Here is a 23,776-nt window from a genome sequence, read left to right on the forward strand (position 1 = left end):
GGAAGTGGAACAGCTGGTCCACCTTCAAAGATTCAGAACCTTTCGGAGCTGAATCCACTCAAGACTGGAGATGATAGTGGATTTCACGAGAAACTCCCTGACCCTCTTCTCTCCCTCTTCAACACCACAGTGTCTCCTGTGGAGGTTTCTGGGATCCACAATTTCCTGTGACCTGAAGTGGACCTCCCATATAGACTTCATCGGAAAAAAGGCCCAGCAGAAACTGTACTTCCTGCAGCAGCTCAGGAAGTTTAACCTGCCACAGGAGTTGCTATTCACCTTCTACACCGCCATCATACAGGCTCTTCCCTGCACTTCGATCACTGTCTGGTTTGGATTGGCCACCAAAGTACAGAGCACTGTATGGCAAAAACCATCAGGCACAGAGATGGTTTCTTCCCCACGCCTGTTATGCTCATGAACTCTGGTGTCATAGAGTGGCAGAAATTACCACTGTGCAGTAACACATCAAGCATATTTACACATCAGTTACCTACCTCATACAAGGTGTCACACCAAAGTCACAGTTATACTTCAGTTATAGTTAAATCCTTGCACTCCTATTTGAACTCGTTCACAAATTGTATATATTGTTTACTGTATAGAAAATATTCATAAGAATATAATTTCTAGTCTTTTTGTTTATGGTAATTTTTGTTCCTTGTTTCTGTGCACAAACTTGTGGACTAAAGATCATACTGATTCTGATGTACAGCATAGTAAATGATATGCTCTATTTGCAGGGTGGATTTGGTGTGGCCTATTTCTACCACCACTTTCTGCTGAAACCCACCGTATGTGCCAAAAGAAGAAATGAGTCAAGCCCTGAGAAATGTCCTTTCAGAAATGACAGAGTGAGCAAATGTCAAAAATACAGTTTGTGTCATATATATCAACATATAAACTGTATCCTCAGGCTCATTATGTTCTTATGACTTCTCAGCCACTGATGGACTGTGCCATTTGCTACAAAATGGCAGCAGGCCAGATAGAAACCAGTCCCAAGCCCTACGTTCACTGCATCCAGAGACCCCGACTCACTGAGGTACAATATTGTTACTAATGTCCTGTCTTGTCAGCCATAATCACTGTGGTGAGAAATTTCTCTACAAAGGTAAAATAAGTCATGGTAAAGTTTACCATGACTTATTTTCATGTGATGATAAAAACTTTCATTGACATATGTTGTCAATAATAAAAATATATGGGCTAAAATTATAACGCTATATTCAGCTCTTCTCCAGTATATAATGTTGTTTTCTAACAAAATATCTGCAGGATAGGATCTGCTGCAGGATGATTGTGGTTTCCTGTACACTTTCAGGCTAAATTTGATCAAACTTATTCTCACACCTTTAAGTGTGATCAATTTTTAATAATCCCTTAACATGTACGGATAATACTAACTATTTTTAAAATAACACTACATTTGGCCTTAAAGATGAACCCAAAATATTTTACACATGAAAATCAAGAAAGCTGTGTAAAATCTGATAAAATCCCCAAGTTATTGCTTTGGTCAGACGACTACTGAAGTCTGAAAAATAAGTGATGTGGCGAGATGCTCATTGTGTTGAATGAAACTCCATTTAATAAAAATTTGCATACTGGAGAACAGTTGTGGGACTTTTTTTAAATGATTTTTTATTAACTCTGATGCGCCTCACTTGATTAGAAACTGTTCATATTTCCTACTGTACATACAAATTATGTCTGAAAAATATCTTTATGTCTTTTCTTTTGCTTCAGACAATGAGAAAAAACAGGGTGGAGCACTGCAAAAGAATGAGTTACAACAGTGGAGCTCCTACACTTCTGGCTGTGTCTTCTGGCTAAAAACATAGTCACATTAACATGTTAATGACATGTTTATTATAATGTACTTCATAACACATTATCTATACCCACTTATTCCTATTTAGGTTCATAGGGATCTGCTGGAGCCTATCCCAGCTCTCTTTGGGTGAAAGGCAAGGGTACACCCTGGACAGGTCACCTAAACCACCGTGCTGCCCAAAAGAATAAATCAGACCCTAAAATACCAGTAAATACAAATAAACTCACACTTTCTGAATTTCACTATAACAGCATTAGTATCAACAGATCCTCAAAGTACCAAAGGTACATATTTGCAGGGAACCATATTCACATCCTCCAGGCTAATCCATCCTCCTCCCAACATATAAACTTTTACAGTTGTTCTGTTGTAATTTCTACATATTGAGTGGTGCATATGTTTGACAGGTTGCAGAGGTCAGTAGCTACATCCTCCTAGTTCCTGGAACAGGTTTGTTTGGCTGAACTCATGAAGTTTTGATGTTACACACCCACAGGATTTTTTGCTGACCTTGACAAAAGTGTAAAAGAAACAAAAATATGGTAATACCATGAAATATTTCTTCACAACTATGAGAAACTTATTCATATCTAACCTGACAGCCCACTTACAAGAATTTTCAGTTGTCACAGGAGATTGCTGGTACTCCTGTTCTCTCTCTCCTCCCACATCTTAAGTATATAAAAGTGAAGTAAACTTCCCATAGTTCACTTTGCTCCTTCTTCTCTGTTTGCAGTCTAACCATCGTTGACATTCAAGCCTGTAAGTAAACTCTGCTTTTGATACTAATTGATGGATCTGTGCATCACTGTGCAAAACTTGTTTAATCCAATTTAGAATAATGCATTTTATTTTACATCATTGTATTTACATCACTTCAATGTGCATGTGAATTTCCCTCTGGCATCAAGAAGATCTTATCTTTACCTAAAATAACTTAGGATTTGTCTGTTGAACATGTTTTCTAATATGGATATATGTTTTCTAATGTTTCAGTGTTTTTTTTTTGTTTTTTTTTTTTGGCAGAATCATGAGCAGAAACTTCTTGTCCAAAAATGAAGAACTGCGTAGGGGAGACTTCCTGATGTCCAACAATGGAAACTGGAAGGCTATCTTTCAGGTGAGTAGCTGAGAAGATCTGTGAAGTTAAGACTCTTATCAGGATGCAGAATACATCTGTAGCTGATTTGGTGAAATAAAATGCCAAAGTAAGAGAACAAGTGTTGACAACCTTCAATGTCTCAATGTTTCTGCCTGCAGGACGATGGTAACTTTGTCATCTATGGCTGGAAGCCTGTGTGGGCCTCAGACACTCACGGATCAGATGCGTTCCGCCTGTGTATGCAGGCTGACTGCAACCTGGTCATGTACAACAAGAATAACTCCCCCAGGTGGCACACCAACTCCGTCAGATGTGGAGCTAACATGTGCCGTCTTCAAGTGACCGATGATGGAAAGCTGGTGGTGAGCCGAGAAAATGAAGCTATCTGGGACTCAGGCACCTCCAAGGGCATGAAGTGATGTCTCTGAAATTTATTGGATGTGAAATTCATCTCAGCTTATTAAACTGGATGTAAAACAACCATCTATGTGATCTGGAAACAAATAAAGTTTCAGAAGAAATATCTGTGTTTTTTCCTTGTTTCTATTAAACTACGATGATTTGGCCTGTGTCTGCATCTCAGCTGCTTTTCAACATAAAACTCTTTGATTTTGGCCACAGTATTTCAGAGTGACCATTTTCAGAGCTACAGTTGGTAAAATTATTATTCTTTGTGCATGAACTCAAAAGAGTCATATTAATGTTGTAACTGGTCAGATTGTAGCTAATTGTAATGATTTAAGTTTGAATTTGCAGCATCCATAAGAAGGTGAACTCATACACTAGTGCCTCCTGGTGAGATGTGAGTGCACACAAAGCATTTAGTTTTAATCAGTTTTGTAGACCTGAACTCATTGTTCATTGCACTGACATTTCAAAGTTCAAGTTCAAACTTGTCACCAAACATGTCAAACATACGATAATAGTCAGTGTCTGTGTTTCTGCCTGAAGGCAAGGTTTATTTCTATAGCACAATTCATACAGAGTAATTCAAAGTGCTTTACAGAAATAAAAGACAAATTAAAAGTACATATGCAAAAATCAAAATAAGAAACAGCAAATAGTGGGAGATAAAACCCTTTCAGTTGTCATATGCTGAGCTAGAAAGAAAAGCTTATAGCTTGGACCTAAACTTTGCCAGAGATGAGGCTTGTCTAACATCATCAGGAAGATTATTCCAGCTTTTAGCTGCATAGAACTTGTGGGAATGATTACTTCTATTATATTACAGCTCAAGGTACAAGGCAATATTAGATTACATTTATCATATTATGGATTAAACTTTTAAGGCATTATTACAGTATAATCATGAAGCATTCTAGTATGTGTGAAACAGTAGTAGTTTAGACATGAACTTGTTTTTCAGTAATTGCAAGGTTTCCCACAGGATGAGAAATGAATTAGACATAACATCAGATAGGATGTGCCTGGTGCTCTTGTTGTTGAACTCTGTCTTACAGGGCAGCTTGACCTCTGCCAGGAGACATAGCAACAGGGCATATCTCGGGACATCCCAGCGTTCTCAACCTATGGGAGAAGAACACGCCAGCTTCCTAAAGATTGCACATTTCATTCTGTAATATTATCACCGGGTTAAGGGAAAAATAGTCAGTCAGACTTCGTGCTCTGACAGAGACTGTTATTGGCTAGGGAAAGTTTGACCTGGAGCTCTGTAACTGCTTTATTCAGTGTGTTTTATTAAACGGCTAATTTGAGACCACATTCATCTCCTCCGTTTCATCAATCAAACGAACACGCGGAACTGAGGGAGAAAATTCCAGTTCCAACAGTTGGTGACCCCGACGTGATTGATCACGGAGGACTGGTCGGTGAAACAGATTGACGACTGCTTTTGACACCGGGCCCGGGACTACTTAAAAAGGTAAGCAGACGCCTGTTTTCTTTCAAAAGTCTGCTATTGAACAAGCTAAATTGAACGGTGTCAATAGTAAATCACACGGCTGTCTAAATTTTAAAGCACTGAATAAACTAGTAAAAACCTGCGTGAATAAGTGAGTCAAGAGACGAATAAAAGAGATTGAAAGTAAAAGTAGAAGTATAAAAGAGAAAAAGTAAATTGTAACAATTAAAGTGATGTGAAAAAAAACCAAACAAAAAAAGAGAGAAAAGAGAAATAAATTAAATTATAGAGAGGTTGAGTTACTAATTCGAGGATAGTGTAGTATCCTTGGCGTGGTGGCCGCCTAATCCGACGGGATAAGGAAACCACTGGGTTGAAGTCCCTGGCGGGGATGGGATCCGCCTAAATTAATACCCTCCGGCATGGCTGCCATCGAATCCGACGGGAGGAGAAAACCGCTGGGTGAGAGTCCCTGGTGGGATAGGGTCTACCTGAATTTTTAAGTAGGACCGTAAGGTTGGAGTCCATTCCTGTAGACGTACAGGATAAAGTCCCGAGGAAGGGTGCCTCTGGGGAGTGTTGGTTCGCCCCTAAAGACCCTAATTGAACACACTAAAAGCATAGTATTTACGGCTCCATAAGAGCTGGTAAGTGGTGAGGTAAAGTAAAGGTATAAGAGAATATAACGATAAAAAACAGGTTTATTTTGATTTTCTGGTAAGTATAAATAAGTTGTTGTTTTGTTTTGGGGTTTCTTGGAGTATATGTATATGTACTGTGTATATTGTGTACAGTGACAGTGTCCTGAGTACGAAAAGCCGCCTGAGATCATTTGTGGAAACCTAACGGTGCTAACGAAGCAGTGGTCTCGTGGTCGAGAGAAGTAGTACTTAGTTGGACCGGTTGCTCGGGTGTACTCCATACAAACCGGTTGGCTGTCACTGCTGTATATAATGGTGGACGATGAAAGAATTAGAGAATGCGGAGGAGAAGGAGGCTGGTGGGTCACTCTTAAGTGGCACGTAATCAGTTATTGAGTGGTATTCCCGAACAGGAACGAAAAAAGCAAAAAGGTAAGTATCAGCAGAAATATGAGGAAGTGATCGGTAAGTACGGATTGCATGACGAGGATTTGGCGGATTTGGCCGCTCTCCTGATGCAGGAGGATCAGAGAGCATTGAGGGAAGTGGAAGAACTAAAGAAGAAAACAGTAAGTGGAATGATGGTGAAGAGGAAGTGGAAGAAGGAAATGGAGGAAAAAGAAGCTCACAGACTGATGGTGCATAATATGGCACTTGCTGTGAGAGCGATGCAGGCTCGGACGGCATTATGTGATAAGGAGGAGACAGGTAAGTGTGCGAAGAACAGAAAGAATATGGAGGCTCGACGGTATCCTCCTCTGCCTGAAGCGCCGCCCCCACCACCGCCTCCTGTCCAGGCCCCGGTCTGGCGGATAAAGGGAGGAGAGTTAGATGTGGAGGAAGAAAGGGAAGACACTGGGTACCTATTGGGAGACTTAGAGCAGTGGAAGATAGAGGCAGGGATTCAGGCATCTACACCGTTGGGGATGGAGGGGCGACGCAGAGGGAGTGAGAGTAAGTCCAGTTTAAGAGACGAGGGAAAAGTAAGTCAGAAGAAGGTGGAGCCATTTCAGGTGAGACAGGATAGGGAACGTGAGGAGAGACAAGATCAGTGGGATAAAGACGGGGAAACATTGATTGACTTAGGGATAGATGAGGAAGATGTAGTGGAGGATGAGAATGAGAAAGATGGGGTGGGGGTCACATTGAGCAGCTGCAGGTGCATGAGCCACAGCAAGCACCCAGATATCTGTTGAGAAGCCATGCTCCAGCCCCACCCATACAAGCGCCCCTCTTGGTGAAGGGGGGAAGGCCCCAGTACAGACCATGGTCATTTGCGGATATGAATGGAATAGTGGAAAAACTCCCACACCCTGCAGAGGGAGGAGGTAAGTGGTTAAATAAGTTTGAACAAATTACACAGGGACAAAAAGTGGCCTTAGGTGCCTGGAGAGCTCTGATGGGACAGATACTTTCAGTTTGGGATGTCAATCAAATTGAAGAAAGTGCTGGATGTATACACCTACCAGACTACACCCCATTCATTGAGTTTGCCACTCACATTGGGAAAGCAATGCGTTTAAAGTTCCCAGCCCCAACGGGGGCTGCGCACCTCCTCACATTTGCCCCTAAGGCAGGTGAGAGGCCAACCGCGTATCTTAATCGCTGTAAAGACAAATGGGCTAACTCCGTGGGGGTCCATCCGCATTCATAGAAAATGCAGGAGAAACTTTTCCGGAAGGCGGTGCTGGGAGGAACCCCCAAGTCCGTGAGAGACAGCATGGCAGATAATCCTGATATACCCGGGAGTAACTCAGCTGTCTGGGAGAGGCATCTCCTCCATCACCTGCAGAGGGTGCAGGATAAGGAAGATCAGGAGAATTTGGAGGTCGAGGATCTGAAAAAGCAATTGTTGAAGTTACAGCTGGGAAAAGCCAGGCAGGAGGTTAATCAGGAGAAACAGAAAGACAAAAAAGCCAAGCAACTGGTGCAACAGCCTGCTCCAGTGCCTGCTGAAACTCCTGACCAGTTCCCAGCTCCTCCTTGGGTTCCATCACCACACCACTACCCTTCACCAGTGAATTATCCAGTAAATTATGGCTACGCACCGCGTGGGGGATCCGCGGGAGGATATGGGGGCATGCCAGGAGGATGGTTCATGGGCGGAACAGGATGAGGCAGCGGACTGATATGTTATGGTTGTGGCCAACCAGGACACATCATCAGAGAGTGCCCGATGTATTACCAACGTCCTCCAGGAAGCCCGCAGAGAGGAAACAGGGGTCGTGGGCGTGGAGGTCCACCCAAAGCTATACATCAGGCTCCTAACCCAAATATGGCACCACCTAGTCCAGCAGGACAGTATCCCCTCGGCCAAGGGGGCCCACAGAGAAGATCTGACATTGGGAGGGCAGACCCAATGATCACAATCCAGGTCGAGGATAAACAGCTGCCTTTTTTAGTGGACACAGGGGCCACCTACTCCACCTTAAACACCAAGGTGGAGCATACGGAGATGTCATCAGAAGCTGTCGACCTAGTAGGTTTCTCTGGGGTAACAACAAAGCTGCCACTTACCATTCCTCTTCGTGTCTCAGTGGTGACACAGACACACACACACCAGTTTGTCTGTTCTGAACACTCCCCCACTAACCTGCTGGAAAGAGACTTGCTTATTAAGATGGGAGCCTCAGTTCTGTGCTCAGTTCTGGTAATGGTTGTGACTTTTCCGAATGGTGATTCGTATAACTGCTCTGTGAATGGATTGATGAGTAATGGACAATGGCTATTGGCGGAAGACCGGGCCACACAGGTGCCCCATCCTGGGGCAGATATATATTGGGGCTTATTACGATCTGAAACCCCCAAAGGGGGTGGACTATTCTCCCTGTTCTCGTCCTGGAAGTCCTGGATCTCTCTAATAGCGCCCTACGCTCCCTCCAATGGACCCCCTGCATGTGACTCTTTTCTATGATCGAAACCAGACGGATTGGTATCAGTCCATTTTTAACTCCAAGTTGGAAGGTAATGTGGGATATGGGTAATGTGGGATATTAAAACCACTTCAATTTTGGTGGGAACAGTGGGTGTGGTTGGACTGGTGGAGTTTAACGAGGACCAAAAGGTATGGTATGAAATGGGGCATGAGGCTTGCCCACATGTGTCTCTCTTGCTGCATCCCGAACATCAGGCTAAAGATTTGGGCCCAATGACTAAAACCCTGCTGTCGGCCATGGACTGGACTCCCACTCAGTTGCCTGACGTGTTGTTCACTCCATCCTACAATGCTTACAAAATTAATTGGGAAGCCAGCGATCAGGTCTTATTGGAACATCAAACCATCACTCGCCATCATGGCAGAGAAAAATCTGACCATGAATTCGTTCCTCAGATGTTACAGGAACTGCCTAGTTCATTATGGTCAACTGGTCCCACGGACGTGGGTTTCTGTCATGAGTTGGAGCCTATCTCCTTCTCAGTTAAAGACACATTTCCTATTTGGCAACCTCAGTATCCGCACAAACCAGTTGCTGAGGAAGATATCGCTGAAACGATTGACGGGTTAAAGCGTGTTGGAGTATTGGAGCCTTCCACTGCGGCCTGGAACACCCCAATACTCCCGGTAGAAAAACAGGGGACAGGTAAGTTTCGAATGGCACATGATTTGCGGAGAATTAATGCATTAGTGACGACACCAACTATCCCCGTTCCAAATCCTTATACTGCCTTGGCATCACTATCCCCCGAGTATCAGTGGTTCTCTTGTATTGACTTGGCAAATGCCTTTTTCTGTTTGCCCCTGGCAGAAGACTGTCGTGACATTTTTTCATTTACGTTCCGAGGCGAACGGCTGCGATACACCAGAGTCCCACAGGGTTTTCTCTTGTCACCTGGCCTTTTCAATCATGCATTGCGTCAGCTCATGGAAGGTCTGCAGCTTCCGCCTAATGTTGTTTTGGTTCAATATGTTGATGATTTGCTCTTGGCCGCTGCCACTCCTGAGGATTGCTTTGAAGGCACGAGTCGCGTGCTGCTTAAGCTCCATGACATTGGCTTTAAAGTCAGTAAATCTAAGTTGCAGCTGTGCCGCCGACAGGTTTCTTTTTTGGGTCGCTTGATATCTGCGGCTGGCTCAGGGCTGTCGCCCCAGCATCAAACTTCCATTCTTCATCATCCCAAGCCCATGACAGTTAAACAAATGTTATCTTTTCTGGGCCTTACAGGGTTCAGCCGGCATTTCATCCCGGCATACAGTGAGCATACGGCTCCTTTGCGTGCCATGGTCCAGCAAGCGGGACCTAAAAACTTAGCATCAGCTCTTGATTGGAACGAATCTGCCGAACGCTCCTTCATTGACCTCAAAGGAGCTTTGTCACGTGCTGCGGATTTAGCTATTCCAGACTACTCTCAGCCGTTCTTTCTGGATGTTTCTGAAGCTGAACACACGGTAAACGGTGTTCTGTTCCAGAAACAAAGGGGGAGTAGAAAAGTGCTTATGTACATCAGTATTCTGCTTGATAACATGGAAAAACGACATCCACCATGCACAAGGCATGCAGCGGGAGTGGCAAAGGTCATCCAGAAAACTGCACACATCGTAATGGGACATGCGCTTACCGTTCTAACAACACACAGTGTGGTCTCATTTGTTAATTCGGCTGCCTTCACCATGACATCTTTGAGACAGAGTAGGATAGCGAAAATTTTAGTCAGTCCACACATCACCTACACACATGAGGGCATCAACATGGCAGAACAGATGATGGAGGGTGAGCCCCACCAGTGTGAGGAAAGAATAATCAGGGAGATCAAAATCAGGCCAGATCTTAGCAGTATAGTGTTAGAAGGAGAAGCAGAGACAGTTTTCACAGATGGATGCTGTTACAGGCATCCCGCCGAGGGACTGAAGGCAGGATATGCAGTTATCAGGGAGGCAGAAGAGGGATTTGAGGTTCTTAAGGCAGAAAGGCTTAGGGAAAGACCATCGGCTCAGTTAGCTGAACTGAAAGCCGTGATAGAAGCACTTAAATGGGGAAAAGGGAAAAGGATTAACATCTACACAGACTCAGCCTATGTGGTAGGAGCAGCCCAGACAGAACTTAGGCAGTGGGTCAGAGCAGGATTTCAGACAGCTTCCCAACAGCCTATCAAACATGAGGAAAAAATGAGAGAATTGGCGGAAGTACTGATGGGACCACAAGCGGTGGCCATCATCAAATGTAAGGGACATGACAGGGCCACAACTAGAGTGGCGTGGGGGAATCAGAGAGCAGATGAGGAGGCTAAGAGAGTGGTAGGTTATCAGGCACATATGATGGTTCTCACATCAGGGAGGGGGGTAACGGACATTCTGCCCCTACTGACCAGCACCCTGATTGAAGAAGCACAACAGGAAGCCTCTCCATTAGAAAAATCAGTGTGGAAACATAGGGGAGCAACAGAGAATGGAGGATTATGGAGAGCACCGGATGGGAGACTGGTCTTGCCACCAAAACTAAAAGACAGCGTTTTGGCTGAGGCACATGGATTGACGCGCCTGGTACACAAGCAAATGGATCGATATCTTACACATTGGTGGCATCCGTTTCTTCCAGACATGACTCGGCAGCACGTCCAGGCTTGTGACATCTGCCGAGGACATAATGTAAAGCCTACAGTAAGACCACAGGAAGGTACTTTTCCCATTAATACAGGACCAGGAGACGAGGTAATTATTGATTTCACAGATATGGGAGCGTATGAACCAAAACCTGAAAACTAAATTGGCTAAAATCTGTGCACAGACAAAACTCAATTGGATACAAGCGCTCCCTATAGCCCTATTAGGCATAAGGGGGGCTGTAAATCGGGTTACAGGGTTCACTCCATATGAATTGTTGACAGGGCGCCAGCTCCCAGGATCAGGAGCTGGACTAAGGTTTGAGGAGCCTCCTAGAAGGGGCTATAAGCCGTATTATGATCAACTAAAGGCTCTTGTCTCAGCTTTCTCCACACAGATCACAGAAACAGAAAAGGGAACAGGAGGAGCAGGAGCAGGGCCTCATACGGCCGAGTGGGTGTTGCTGAAGGTCATCAAACGCAAGTGGTCGGAACCGCGCTGGACGGGACCGTTCAGAGTGGTGGAGAGGACATCTTATGCAGTGAGACTAAAAGGGAAAGGTGACGTATGGTATCACTGGAGTATGTGCACACCAGCAGAGGAGCCAGGTAAACAACTAAGTGACATCAAAGAGGTTCTTGGTGCTGAGGCAAACACAGAAGGAGACTCAAAATAATAGGTGAGAAGGTTTGAAGTTTGTTGTTTCAGCGTCGGACAGGGACACGGAGTGAAATAAGACTTTGAGTCCAGAAAGACTGTTTGCTAACCCATACCACCAGCAGTTTTATTCTGATTTTATGGTTGTATATCTTTATACTTTTACATTTTTTGCTACATTTCTATTGCCTGCTTTTCCTATAATTGAATCAGTGTTTTTTATTAATCTTACAGTAGGGCAGCATGGATCTGCCATATAAGAAAATCACCGTAGTTGCAGTAGTAGGTCTTAGCCTAATGATGGTGTGGGAAATATTGTCTGGGGAGAAATATGAGAGTGACCAGACCACTGAGACGAGAGGTAAGAGATCTGTGAAAATCACTGATTGCTCTATTATGGAGAGATTGAGCTGGCGTATGTCAGGGGCTCTCCGACTACTTTTCAGTTTGACCTGTGTTCTGTCATCTCCTGCGGCAGGTACCCGGCGGCGTGGAGAGGGTATGATCTTCCACCGATCCACATTGGTTACCCTCCACTCCTCGTGGCATGGATCCACGGTGGCAGAGTAAGATCAGATTTTTCTGCAATAATGGGGCCCACGACAAAAATCCAGTGGGGCTCACTATTGGCCAGTCGTTCGCTTACCCCTTTTTAGAGAGCCAGGGACAGAGATATGTCTATTTGGTCCTCGGAGTGGATGTTTCTGGCACTGATCCAATGGGCGTCATTAAAATTAATCTGGTAGACCCTCCTCCACGTAACCAGGCCCACATCACGACACCGGCAGTTCCATCAGGTAAGCCCGACTTTCACTCCGAAAGCAGCTAATTACACATGCTTTGTTTCTAGTCAATCAGGAATTCCATTGGGCCATCTGCCGGTCTCATGGTGTGGGAGGAACATCACTGTTAATGCTACATTGTTGGGGTCATGGGCCCGAGGCGACTTGTACTGGTTCTGTGGTGGAGGTAGGTTACACAGTCGTTTGCCCTCATCCTGGCAGGGCATCTGTGCTATGGTTCGTTTAGGGGTTCCAGTAGCATTAATTGGGCATGTCAATAATGATTCTAAGTTTCCCCTAGGTCTCACTCAATCAATTCCAGCGAAACCCACCCAGAGACGACGGCGGGACGGCCTCCTCTGGGGAACGCATGCCTAACTTTGATCTCGCCCAGGGCAGCCCCACATACATTGATGCGATTGGGGTTCCAAGGGGGGTACCTGATGAGTTCAAATTGGCAGACCAAGTGGCGAGAGGGTTTGAAAATTTACCTATAATCTCGGCATTCTTTCCAATCATGTCAGGGTTGGTGCAGGGGGGTTGGAAGTTCGGACCAAGGATTGCCCACTCTGGTACTTAAGGTTCAAATGAAACTTTATTTTAAACAAAACTCCAGAAAGTCAAAACGTGAACATAGAGAATTAACGGGACATAAGTATATAAGCCAGGGGCCAAGACAACACAAACCAAGGATACGAGACAAGAGGGTCAAGGTCACACACCTAGGGGGAAAACAAACACGATCAAAGGCCTGGGGTCACACACACCTCGGGGACACACCAGACTCACACAACAAGCAAGGGGTCGAAGGCCTGGGATCACACACACACCAGGCTTACGCAGACAACACAGGGTCGAAGGTCTGGAGTCACACACACCTTGGGGACACACCAGGCTTACACAGAACAACACAGGGTCGGAGGTCTGGGGTCACACACACCTCGGGGACACACCAGACTCACACAACAAACAAGGGTCGAAGGCCTGGGATCACACACACCTCGGGGACACACCAGGCTTACACAACAAACAAGGGTCAAAGGTCTGGGGTCACACACACCTTGGGGACACACCAGACTTACACATACAAACACGCAGACTAAAGGGAACAAGCAAGAGACAAGACAAGACAGTCCTGAACAAGGAAACCTAAACACTAGGGAAAACAAAGCAGGAACAAGAGGGACTAAACATATGGCGAGCTAAACAAGAAGACGAGACATTGTGAAAAACACATACGAACAGAAGCAGATAAAACTTAACTTAAACCCAGGAGAACAAAAGACAGTGACGGCAGATCTGGCAGTAACGGCAGACAAACGCATGTGAGGGCAGACAACCACATATCAGGGCAGATGACCTAGCAAAGAAACAAAGACTGAACCAAGGTATAAGAAGGGAAGGAACACAAACGAGGCAAGGGTGCAAACAATCAACTAATTGGGTCAAAGTAAAGTGGAACAAGGGAAAACAAAACCATATCCTAAAGGAACTACAAAATAAAAGCACAAAACAGGAACTCAGAAACACAGATCCTGACAATCACCCCTAACAAAAAATGTAGACCGCATCAATTATGTACACTATAATCTGCTACGATTAACTAATATTACCAAGGATGCGATTGAGGGCCTCACAGAGCAATTAGGTCCCACCTCCCTAATGACGGTACAGAACAGAATGGCATTGGATATGTTATTGGCTGAAAAAGGGGGTGTATGTTCTATGTTTGGAGGTCAGTGTTGTACTTTCATTCCTAACAATACAGCTCCAGATGGATCCGTTGCTAAAGCTCAGGCACGCTTGCGGGCCCTGTCGAGGGAGATGCAGGAACATTCAGGTATTAATGACCCTTTGGATGATTGGTTCAGTCGTATTTTTGGTAAATGGAAAACTGCAATAGTTTCTGTTCTTCTTTCTCTCACCGGGATGGTCACTGCTCTGGTATTGTGTGGCTGTTGTTGTATTCCCTGCATTAGATCTCTTTGTCACAGACTCATCGTGACTACCATTGAGGGCCAGCAGGTGGCTCACCAGCTGCCACTGCTTACTCCAAAGGGGGAGGCAATGGTGTTTGAGGAGGAAGACGTCACGATGGCTGTACAATAAAATTGTCATATTTGTGGGTTGGTCTCTCGGAGGAGAGACCAAAAGGGGGAATTGTGGGAATGATTACTTCTATTATATTACAGCTCAAGGTACAAGGCAATATTAGATTACATTTATCATATTATGGATTAAACTTTTAAGGCATTATTACAGTATAATCATGAAGCATTCTAGTAGTTTAGACATGAACTTGTTTTTCAGTAATTGCAAGGTTTCCCACAGGATGAGAAATGAATTAGACATAACATCAGATAGGATGTGCCTGGTGCTCTTGTTGTTGAACTCTGTCTTACAGGGCAGCTTGACCTCTGCCAGGAGACATAGCAACAGGGCATATCTCGGGACATCCCAGCGTTCTCAACCTATGGGAGAAGAACACGCCAGCTTCCTAAAGATTGCACATTTCATTCTGTAATATTATCACCGGGTTAAGGGAAAAATAGTCAGTCAGACTTCGTGCTCTGACAGAGACTGTTATTGGCTAGGGAAAGTTTGACCCGGAGCTCTGTAACTGCTTTATTCAGTGTGTTTTATTAAACGGCTAATTTGAGACCACATTCATCTCCTCCGTTTCATCAATCAAACGAACACGCGGAACTGAGGGAGAAAATTCCAGTTCCAACAAACTGAAACGCTGCTTCTCCCTGTTTAGTCCTGACTCTAGGAACGAGCAGAAGGCCTGTCCCTGATGTTCTCAGAGTTCGAGATGGTTCATATGGCATCAACATGTCAGAGATGTAATGTGGTGCTGAGCCATGAAGAGACTTATACACAGGCAGGGCTGTTTTAAAGTCTATTCTCTGAGCGACAGGAAGCCAGTGCAGAGATCTGAGAACAAGAGTAATGTGGTTGTACTTCCTGGTTCTAGTCAGGACCCGAGCAGCAGCATTCTGAATGTATTGCAGCTGCCTTATAGCTGTTTTTGAGAGCCCCGTTACAATAATCTAACCTGCTAGAGATAAATGCATGGATGAGTCTCTCCAAGTCTGGTTTAGACATGATCCCTTTGATTCTGGCAATGTTTTTGAGATGATAAAATGCTGATGATGTTATCAGTTTAATGTGGCTGTTAAAATTCATGTCTGAGTCCACAATTACCCCTAGATTTCTAACTTGATTTTTAAATTTTAGAGAAAGAGACTCGAGATGACTGCTGACACTTTCTCTTTGTTTCTGTAGCCCAAAGATGATTATTTCAGTCTTGTCACTGTTTATTTGGAGTGATCTGTTCAATGCAGCAACACAATGAATCAACTGGTCCATATTCACCAGCTGTGAGTGAAATGTAAATCTGAGTGTCATCTGCATAGTTATGGTAGGACACATTATTGCTTTGTATTAACTGGCCTAAAGGAAACATGTAAAGATTGAACAAAAGGGGTCCCAAGATGGACCTCTGGGGGACCCAACATGCCAACGTCATTTGGTCGGAGACACAGTTACCAACTTCAATGAAATACTTCCTGTCTTCAAGATAGGACTTAAACCATTTAAGGGCAGTACCAGAGATGCCTATCCAGTCCTCTAACCTTTGTTACAGGTTTACATGGTCCACTGTGTCAAAAGCAGCACTTGGATCCAGCAGTACTAAGACAGAGACTCTGCCAGCATCGGTGTTCAGACGAATGTCATTTGTCACCTTGATGAGTGCAGTTTCAGTGCTGTGATGGGGCCTAAAACCCGACTGAAGATTATCAAAGCAGTTGTTTAGCATGAGAAAGTCAGTAAGTTGTTGGTAGACAACTGTTTCAGGGATTTTGCCTAAAAACGGCGGGTTTGATATGGGCTGGTAGTTGTTCAGTACTGTGGCATCAAGACTGCTCTTCTTCAGGAGAGGCTTGATGACAGCAATTTTCAGGGCCCTTGGAAATGTTCCAGACTGTAATGAGTTATTAACTAATTGAGTAAGTTGTGGTAACAAACTGCTTAGGATTGATTTCAGAAATCTAGTGGGTAAAACATGGAGGCAGCAGGTGGATGAACTCAGACTGGAGATGATCCCTTCTATTGTTTTGTCACTGACAGGTGTTAAGTGTGTCAGTTCTACCAAGTGTTTCCTGGATGGCTGCAGACTTGGTATCTGTCCTGTGCAATTTATTTAATACCCTGAATCTTGCCATTAAAGAATAAAGCAAATTCATTACATTTAGATGTTGAAATTAGTTCCAATGGCAATGGAGATGGAGGGTTTGTTAACCTACTCACTGTAGCAATCAGGACACGTGAGTTGTTACTGCTGTTGTTGATGATTTCAGAAAAATACATTTCTTTCTTTCTACGTAGCGTTTCAATGAACACACACAACATCTGCTTATAAATATCATAATGAACCTGGAGCTTTGATTTACACCATTTTCGTCCGGCCTTGCGGCATTCCCATTTCTGTGCCCTGACTGAGTCATCATTTCTCCACAGTGGCTTTTGCCTGTTCCTGATCAATTTATCTTCTAACTCAATCTGCACCAAACAGATAAAGACTTGTCATGTCTTGTCTTGTCTCTGTGTTGAGGAAACTAAATGTCACTGCATCTGGTAAAGTTGGAGCTAATTTCATTTACTTTATATGATCTTGGTTGACTTGTCAATTTCCCTCTGGTATCAAGAAGATCTTATCTTTACCTAAAATAACTTAGGATTTGTCTGTTGAACATGTTTTCTAATATGGATATATGTTTTCTAATGTTTCGGTGTTTTTTTTTTGTTTTTTTTTTGGCAGAATCATGAGCAGAAACTTCTTGTCCAAAAATGAAGAACTGCGTAGGGGAGACTTCCTGATGTCTAACAATGGAAACTGGAAGGCTATCTTTCAGGTGAGTAGCTGAGAAGATCTGTGAAGTCAAGACTCTTATCAGGATGCAGAATACATCTGTAGCTGATTTGGTGAAATAAAATGCCAAAGTAAGAGAACAAGTGTTGACAACATTCAATGTCTCAATGTTTCTGCCTGCAGGACGATGGTAACTTTGTCATCTGTGGCTGGAAGCCTGTGTGGGCCTCAGACACTCACGGATCAGATGCGTTCCGCCTGTGTATGCAGGCTGACTGCAACCTGGTCATGTACAGCGACAGCGGCAAAACCAGGTGGCACACCAACTCTGCCAAATCTGTACCTAACATGTGCCGTCTTCAAGTGACCGATGATGGAAAGCTGGTGGTGAGCCGAGAATATGATGATATCTGGGACTCAGGCATGTCCAAGGGCATGAAGTGATGTCTCTGAAATTTATTGGATGTGAAATTCATCTCAGCTTATTAAACTGGATGTAAAACAACCATCTATGTGATCTGGAAACAAATAAAGTTTCAGAAGAAATATCTGTGTTTTTTCCTTCTGTTTGTATTAAACTACGATGATTTGGCCTGTGTCTGCATCTCAGCTGCTTTTCAACATAAAACTCTTTGATTTTGGCCACAGTATTTCAGAGTGACCATTTTCAGAGCTACAGTTGGTAAAATTATTATTCTTTGTGCATGAACTCAAAAGAGTCATATTAATGTTGTAGCTGGTCAGATTGTAGCTAATTGTAATGATTTAAGTTTGAATTTGCAGCATCCATATGAAGGTGAACTCATACACTAGTGCCTCCTGGTGAGATGTGAGTGCACACAAAGCATTTAGTTTTAATCAGTTTTGTAGACCTGAACTCACAATTAAACTGGATGTAAAGACACATTTACTCAGGAAGTACTGGATACAAGTTGGACGTCCCATCAAGAAATCTTTCCTAAAAAGTCTGCCCTTTGGTTTTGATCTTAGCAATAACAAATATTTATTTCTACATCAGTATATCCAACACTTTGTTTGCTCCTTCATGCTATTTTTGCAGTAAATTTACAGCTTTGGTGGGAAGTTGTCTGAAAAACCCTGGGAAACAAGATGGTAAACATTCCTAAAACTTTTGTTCAGAAGCTCATCGTCATGTCTCGTCTTGTTATTTTGGGTCTCTGTGTTGAGAAAACTAAATGTGACTAAATGTCAGGGGTCACCTATCCTTTGACAAGATAATTGCAATGTCTCAAGGGCACTGACATTTCAAAGTTCAAGTTCAAACTTGTCACCAAACATGTCAAACATACGATAATAGTCAGTGTCTGTGTTTCTGCCTGAAGGCAAGGTTTATTTCTATAGCACAATTCATACAGAGTAATTCAAAGTGCTTTACAGAAATAAAAGACAAGTTAAAAGTACATATGCAAAAATCAAAATAAGAAACAGCAAATAGTGGGAGATAAAACCCTTTCAGTTGTCATATGCTGAGCTAGAAAGAAAAGCTTATAGCTTGGACCTAAACTTTGCCAGAGATGAGGCTTGTCTAACATCATCAGGAAGATTATTCCAGCTTTTAGCTGCATAGAACTTGTGGGAATGATTACTTCTATTATATTACAGCTCAAGGTACAAGGCAATATTAGATTACATTTATCATATTATGGATTAAACTTTTAAGGCATTATTACAGTATAATCATGAAGCATTCTAGTATGTGTGAAACAGTAGTAGTTTAGACATGAACTTGTTTTTCAGTAATTGCAAGGTTTCCCACAGGATGAGAAATGAATTAGACATAACATCAGATAGGATGTGCCTGGTGCTCTTGTTGTTGAACTCTGTCTTACAGGGCAGCTTGACCTCTGCCAGGAGACATAGCAACAGGGCATATCTCGGGACATCCCAGCGTTCTCAACCTATGGGAGAAGAACACGCCAGCTTCCTAAAGATTGCACATTTCATTCTGTAATATTATCACCGGGTTAAGGGAAAAATAGTCAGTCAGACTTCGTGCTCTGACAGAGACTGTTATTGGCTAGGGAAAGTTTGACCCGGAGCTCTGTAACTGCTTTATTCAGTGTGTTTTATTAAACGGCTAATTTGAGACCACATTCATCTCCTCCGTTTCATCAATCAAACGAACACGCGGAACTGAGGGAGAAAATTCCAGTTCCAACAAACTGAAACGCTGCTTCTCCCTGTTTAGTCCTGACTCTAGGAACGAGCAGAAGGCCTGTCCCTGATGTTCTCAGAGTTCGAGATGGTTCATATGGCATCAACATGTCAGAGATGTAATGTGGTGCTGAGCCATGAAGAGACTTATACACAGGCAGGGCTGTTTTAAAGTCTATTCTCTGAGCGACAGGAAGCCAGTGCAGAGATCTGAGAACAAGAGTAATGTGGTTGTACTTCCTGGTTCTAGTCAGGACCCGAGCAGCAGCATTCTGAATGTATTGCAGCTGCCTTATAGCTGTTTTTGAGAGCCCCGTTACAATAATCTAACCTGCTAGAGATAAATGCATGGATGAGTCTCTCCAAGTCTGGTTTAGACATGATCCCTTTGATTCTGGCAATGTTTTTGAGATGATAAAATGCTGATGATGTTATCAGTTCAATGTGGCTGTTAAAATTCATGTCTGAGTCCACAATTACCCCTAGATTTCTAACTTGATTTTTAAATTTTAGAGAAAGAGACTCGAGATGACTGCTGACACTTTCTCTTTGTTTCTGTAGCCCAAAGATGATTATTTCAGTCTTGTCACTGTTTATTTGGAGTGATCTGTTCAATGCAGCAACACAATGAATCAACTGGTCCATATTCACCAGCTGTGAGTGAAATGTAAATCTGAGTGTCATCTGCATAGTTATGGTAGGACACATTATTGCTTTGTATTAACTGGCCTAAAGGAAACATGTAAAGATTGAACAAAAGGGGTCCCAAGATGGACCCCTGGGGGACCCAACATGCCAACGTCATTTGGTCGGAGACACAGTTACCAACTTCAATGAAATACTTCCTGTCTTCAAGATAGGACTTAAACCATTTAAGGGCAGTACCAGAGATGCCTATCCAGTCCTCTAACCTTTGTTACAGGTTTACATGGTCCACTGTGTCAAAAGCAGCACTTGGATCCAGCAGTACTAAGACAGAGACTCTGCCAGCATCGGTGTTCAGACGAATGTCATTTGTCACCTTGATGAGTGCAGTTTCAGTGCTGTGATGGGGCCTAAAACCCGACTGAAGATTATCAAAGCAGTTGTTTAGCATGAGAAAGTCAGTAAGTTGTTGGTAGACAACTGTTTCAGGGATTTTGCCTAAAAACAGCGGGTTTGATATGGGCTGGTAGTTGTTCAGTACTGTGGCATCAAGACTGCTCTTCTTCAGGAGAGGCTTGATGACAGCAATTTTCAGGGCCCTTGGAAATGTTCCAGACTGTAATGAGTTATTAACTAATTGAGTAAGTTGTGGTAACAAACTGCTTAGGACTGATTTCAGAAATCTAGTGGGTAAAACATGGAGGCAGCAGGTGGATGAACTCAGACTGGAGATGATCCCTTCTATTGTTTTGTCATTGACAGGTGTAAAGTGTGTCAGTTCTACCAAGTGTCTCCTGGATGGCTGCAGACTTGGTATCTGTCCTGTGCAATTTATTTAATACCCTGAAACTTGTCATTAAAGAATAAAGCAAATTCATTACATTTAGATGTTGAAATTAGTTCCAATGGCAATGGAGACGGAGGGTTTGTTAACCTACTCACTGTAGCAATCAGGACACGTGAGTTGTTACTGCTGTTGTTGATGATTTCAGAAAAATACATTTCTTTCTTTCTACGTAGCGTTTCAATGAACACACACAACATCTGCTTATAAATATCATAATGAACCTGGAGCTTTGATTTACACCATTTTCGTCCGGCCTTGCGGCATTCCCATTTCTGTGCCCAGACTGAGTCATCATTTCTCCACAGTGGCTTTTGCCTGTTCCTGATCAATTTATCTTCTAACTCAATCTGCACCAAACAGATAAAGACTTGTCATGTCTTGTCTTGTCTCTGTGTTGAGAAAACTAAATGTCAGGGGTCATTGAATGTCCAAAAGGAATTAATGACATATTAAAGTTCAAACTTGTCAAAGACCAAATGTCTGTTTATGGCGGTTTTCCAGGTGAGTAGGTGTAATATTAATTCTGAAAGTCCATAACTACAGTTTTCTGAGATTCAGTTTTCATGTTTAACCTGACTGCCCACAGGAATTTTCAGGTGAAGAAAGAGGGATGGTACTCCTCTCTCATTACCTGTTCTCTCTCTCCTCCCACATCTTAGGTATATAAAAGTGAGTAAACTTCCCATATTTCACTTTGCTCCTTCTTCTCTGTTTGCAGTCTAACCATCGTTGACATTCAAGCCTGTAAGTAAACTCTGCTTTTGATACTAATTGATGGATCTGTGCATCGCTGTGCAAAACTTGTTTAATCCAATTTAGAATAATGCATTTTATTTTACATCATTGTATTTACATCACTTCAATGTGCATCTGGTAAAGTTGGGGCTAATTTCATTTACTTTATATGATCTTGGTTGACTTGTCAATTTCCTTCTGGGATCAAGAAGATCTTATCTTTACCTAAAATAAGTTAGGATTTGCCTGTTGAACATGTTTTATAATATGAATATATGTTTTATAATATGAATATATGTTTTCTAATGTTTCAGTGTTTTTTTTTTGTTTTTTTTTTGGCAGAATCATGAGCAGAAACTTCTTGTCCAAAAATGAAGAACTGCGTAGGGGAGACTTCCTGATGTCCAACAATGGAAACTGGAAGGCTATCTTTCAGGTGAGTAGCTGAGAAGATCTGTGAAGTCAAGACTCTTATCAGGATGCAGAATACATCTGTAGCTGATTTGGTGAAATAAAATACCAAAGTAAGAGAACAAGTGTTGACAACATTCAATGTCTCAATGTTTCTGCCTGCAGGACGATGGTAACTTTGTCATCTATGGCTGGAAGCCTGTGTGGGCCTCAGACACTGACGGATCAGATGCGATCCGCCTGTGTATGCAGGCTGACTGCAACTTGGTCATGTACAACAAGAAAGACAACCCCACGTGGCACACCAACTCTGCCAAATCTGTACCTAACATGTGCCGTCTTCGACTGACCGATGATGGAAAGCTGGTGGTGAGCCGAGAATATGATGATATCTGGGACTCAGGCATGTCCAAGGGCATGAAGTGATGTCTCTGAAATTTATTGGATGTGAAATTCATCTCAGCTTGAGTTACCAATAAAACAACCATCTATGTGATCTGGAAAACAAATAAAGTTTCAGAAGAAATATCTGTGTTTTTTCCTTCTGTTTGTATCAAACAAGTTGACCTGTGTCTGCATCTCAGCTGCTTTTCAATATAAAACTCTTTGATTCAAAACAAAATAAATATGTAACATGTTATATATTGTCACTGTGTGATTTTGGCCACAGTATTTCAGAGTGACCATTTTCAGAGCTACAGTTGGTAAAATTATTATTCTTTGTGCATGAACTCAAAAGAGTCATATTAATGTTGTAGTTGGTCAGATTGTAGCTAATTGTAATGATTTAAGTTTGAATTTGCAGCATCCATATGAAGGTGAACTCATACACTAGTGCCTCCTGGTGAGATGTGAGTGCACACAAAGCATTTAGTTTTAATCAGTTTTGTAGACCTGAACTCACAATTAAACTGGATGTAAAGACACATTTACTCAGGAAGTACTGGATACAAGTTGGACGTCCCATCAAGAAATCTTTCCTAAAAAGTCTGCCCTTTGGTTTTGATCTTAGCAGTAACAAATATTTATTTCTACATTAGTATATCCAACACTTTGTTTGCTCCTTCATGCTGTTTTTGCAGTAAATTTACAGCTTTGGTGGGAAGTTGTCTGAAAAACCCTGGGAAACAAGATGGTAAACATTCCTAAAACTTTTGTTCAGCAGCTCATCGTCATGTCTCGTCTTGTTATTTTGGGTCTCTGTGTTGAGAAAACTAAATGTGACTAAATGTCAGGGGTCACCTATCCTTTGATAAGATAATTGCAATGTCTCAAGGGCACTGACATTTCAAAGTTCAAGTTCAAACTTGTCACCAAACATGTCAATAATTATTACATTTATATTCAGTTATTCTGGAAATGCACATTGTGATAATAGTCAGTGTCTGTGTTTCTGCCTGAAGGCAATTTTATTCTATAGCACAATTCATACACAGAGTAATTCAAAGTGCTTTACAGAAATAAAAGACAAGTTAAAAGTACATATGCAAAAATCAAAATAAGAAACAGCAAATAGTGGGAGATAAAACCCACTAAAACCCCAGGCCTGTCCCTGATGTTCTCAGAGTTCGAGATGGTTTATATGGCATCAACATGTCAGAGATACTATTTTTAAAATAACACTACATTTGGCCTTAACGATGAACTCACTCACTTTTTCATGATTAG

The 23,776-nt window shown here is 42.7% G+C and overlaps 3 protein-coding genes across 3 annotated transcripts; all 3 read left to right on the forward strand.

Annotated features, from left to right (window-relative positions):
- The first annotated feature begins 1,928 nt into the window (after positions 1-1,928).
- On the forward strand, positions 1,929-3,460 carry LOC113121418 (mannose-specific lectin-like). Its single transcript, XM_026291884.2, has 3 exons — positions 1,929-2,599; positions 2,864-2,957; positions 3,098-3,460. The coding sequence occupies exons 2-3, from the start codon at positions 2,868-2,870 to the stop codon at positions 3,356-3,358; spliced, it is 351 nt and encodes a 116-aa protein (XP_026147669.1). The 5' UTR covers positions 1,929-2,599; positions 2,864-2,867; the 3' UTR covers positions 3,359-3,460.
- Positions 3,461-17,248: 13,788 nt separating this feature from the next.
- Positions 17,249-17,835, forward strand: LOC113121420 (lectin-like). The gene is made up of 2 exons (XM_026291887.1): positions 17,249-17,338; positions 17,479-17,835. The coding sequence occupies exons 1-2, from the start codon at positions 17,249-17,251 to the stop codon at positions 17,737-17,739; spliced, it is 351 nt and encodes a 116-aa protein (XP_026147672.1). The 3' UTR covers positions 17,740-17,835.
- A 3,815-nt stretch (positions 17,836-21,650) lies between these two features.
- Positions 21,651-22,636, forward strand: LOC113121419 (mannose-specific lectin-like). Its single transcript, XM_026291885.1, has 3 exons — positions 21,651-21,706; positions 22,040-22,133; positions 22,274-22,636. Exons 2-3 carry the CDS (start codon positions 22,044-22,046, stop codon positions 22,532-22,534), a joined length of 351 nt encoding a protein of 116 aa, XP_026147670.1. The 5' UTR covers positions 21,651-21,706; positions 22,040-22,043; the 3' UTR covers positions 22,535-22,636.
- The last annotated feature ends 1,140 nt before the right edge of the window (positions 22,637-23,776 follow it).

Source organism: Mastacembelus armatus, chromosome 20 (genome assembly GCF_900324485.2).
Source record: "Mastacembelus armatus chromosome 20, fMasArm1.2, whole genome shotgun sequence".
Classification (NCBI taxonomy): domain Eukaryota; kingdom Metazoa; phylum Chordata; class Actinopteri; order Synbranchiformes; family Mastacembelidae; genus Mastacembelus; species Mastacembelus armatus.

Bases quoted from the DNA above. Each gene is read 5' to 3' on its own strand.
- LOC113121418 (XM_026291884.2), top strand. From the start codon at position 2,868: ATGAGCAGAAACTTCTTGTCCAAAAATGAAGAACTGCGTAGGGGAGAC. The intron at 2,958-3,097 runs GTGAGTAGCTGA...TTCTGCCTGCAG, and splicing joins ACTGGAAGGCTATCTTTCAG to GACGATGGTAACTTTGTCAT.
- LOC113121420 (XM_026291887.1), top strand. From the start codon at position 17,249: ATGAGCAGAAACTTCTTGTCCAAAAATGAAGAACTGCGTAGGGGAGAC. The intron at 17,339-17,478 runs GTGAGTAGCTGA...TTCTGCCTGCAG, and splicing joins ACTGGAAGGCTATCTTTCAG to GACGATGGTAACTTTGTCAT.
- LOC113121419 (XM_026291885.1), top strand. From the start codon at position 22,044: ATGAGCAGAAACTTCTTGTCCAAAAATGAAGAACTGCGTAGGGGAGAC. The intron at 22,134-22,273 runs GTGAGTAGCTGA...TTCTGCCTGCAG, and splicing joins ACTGGAAGGCTATCTTTCAG to GACGATGGTAACTTTGTCAT.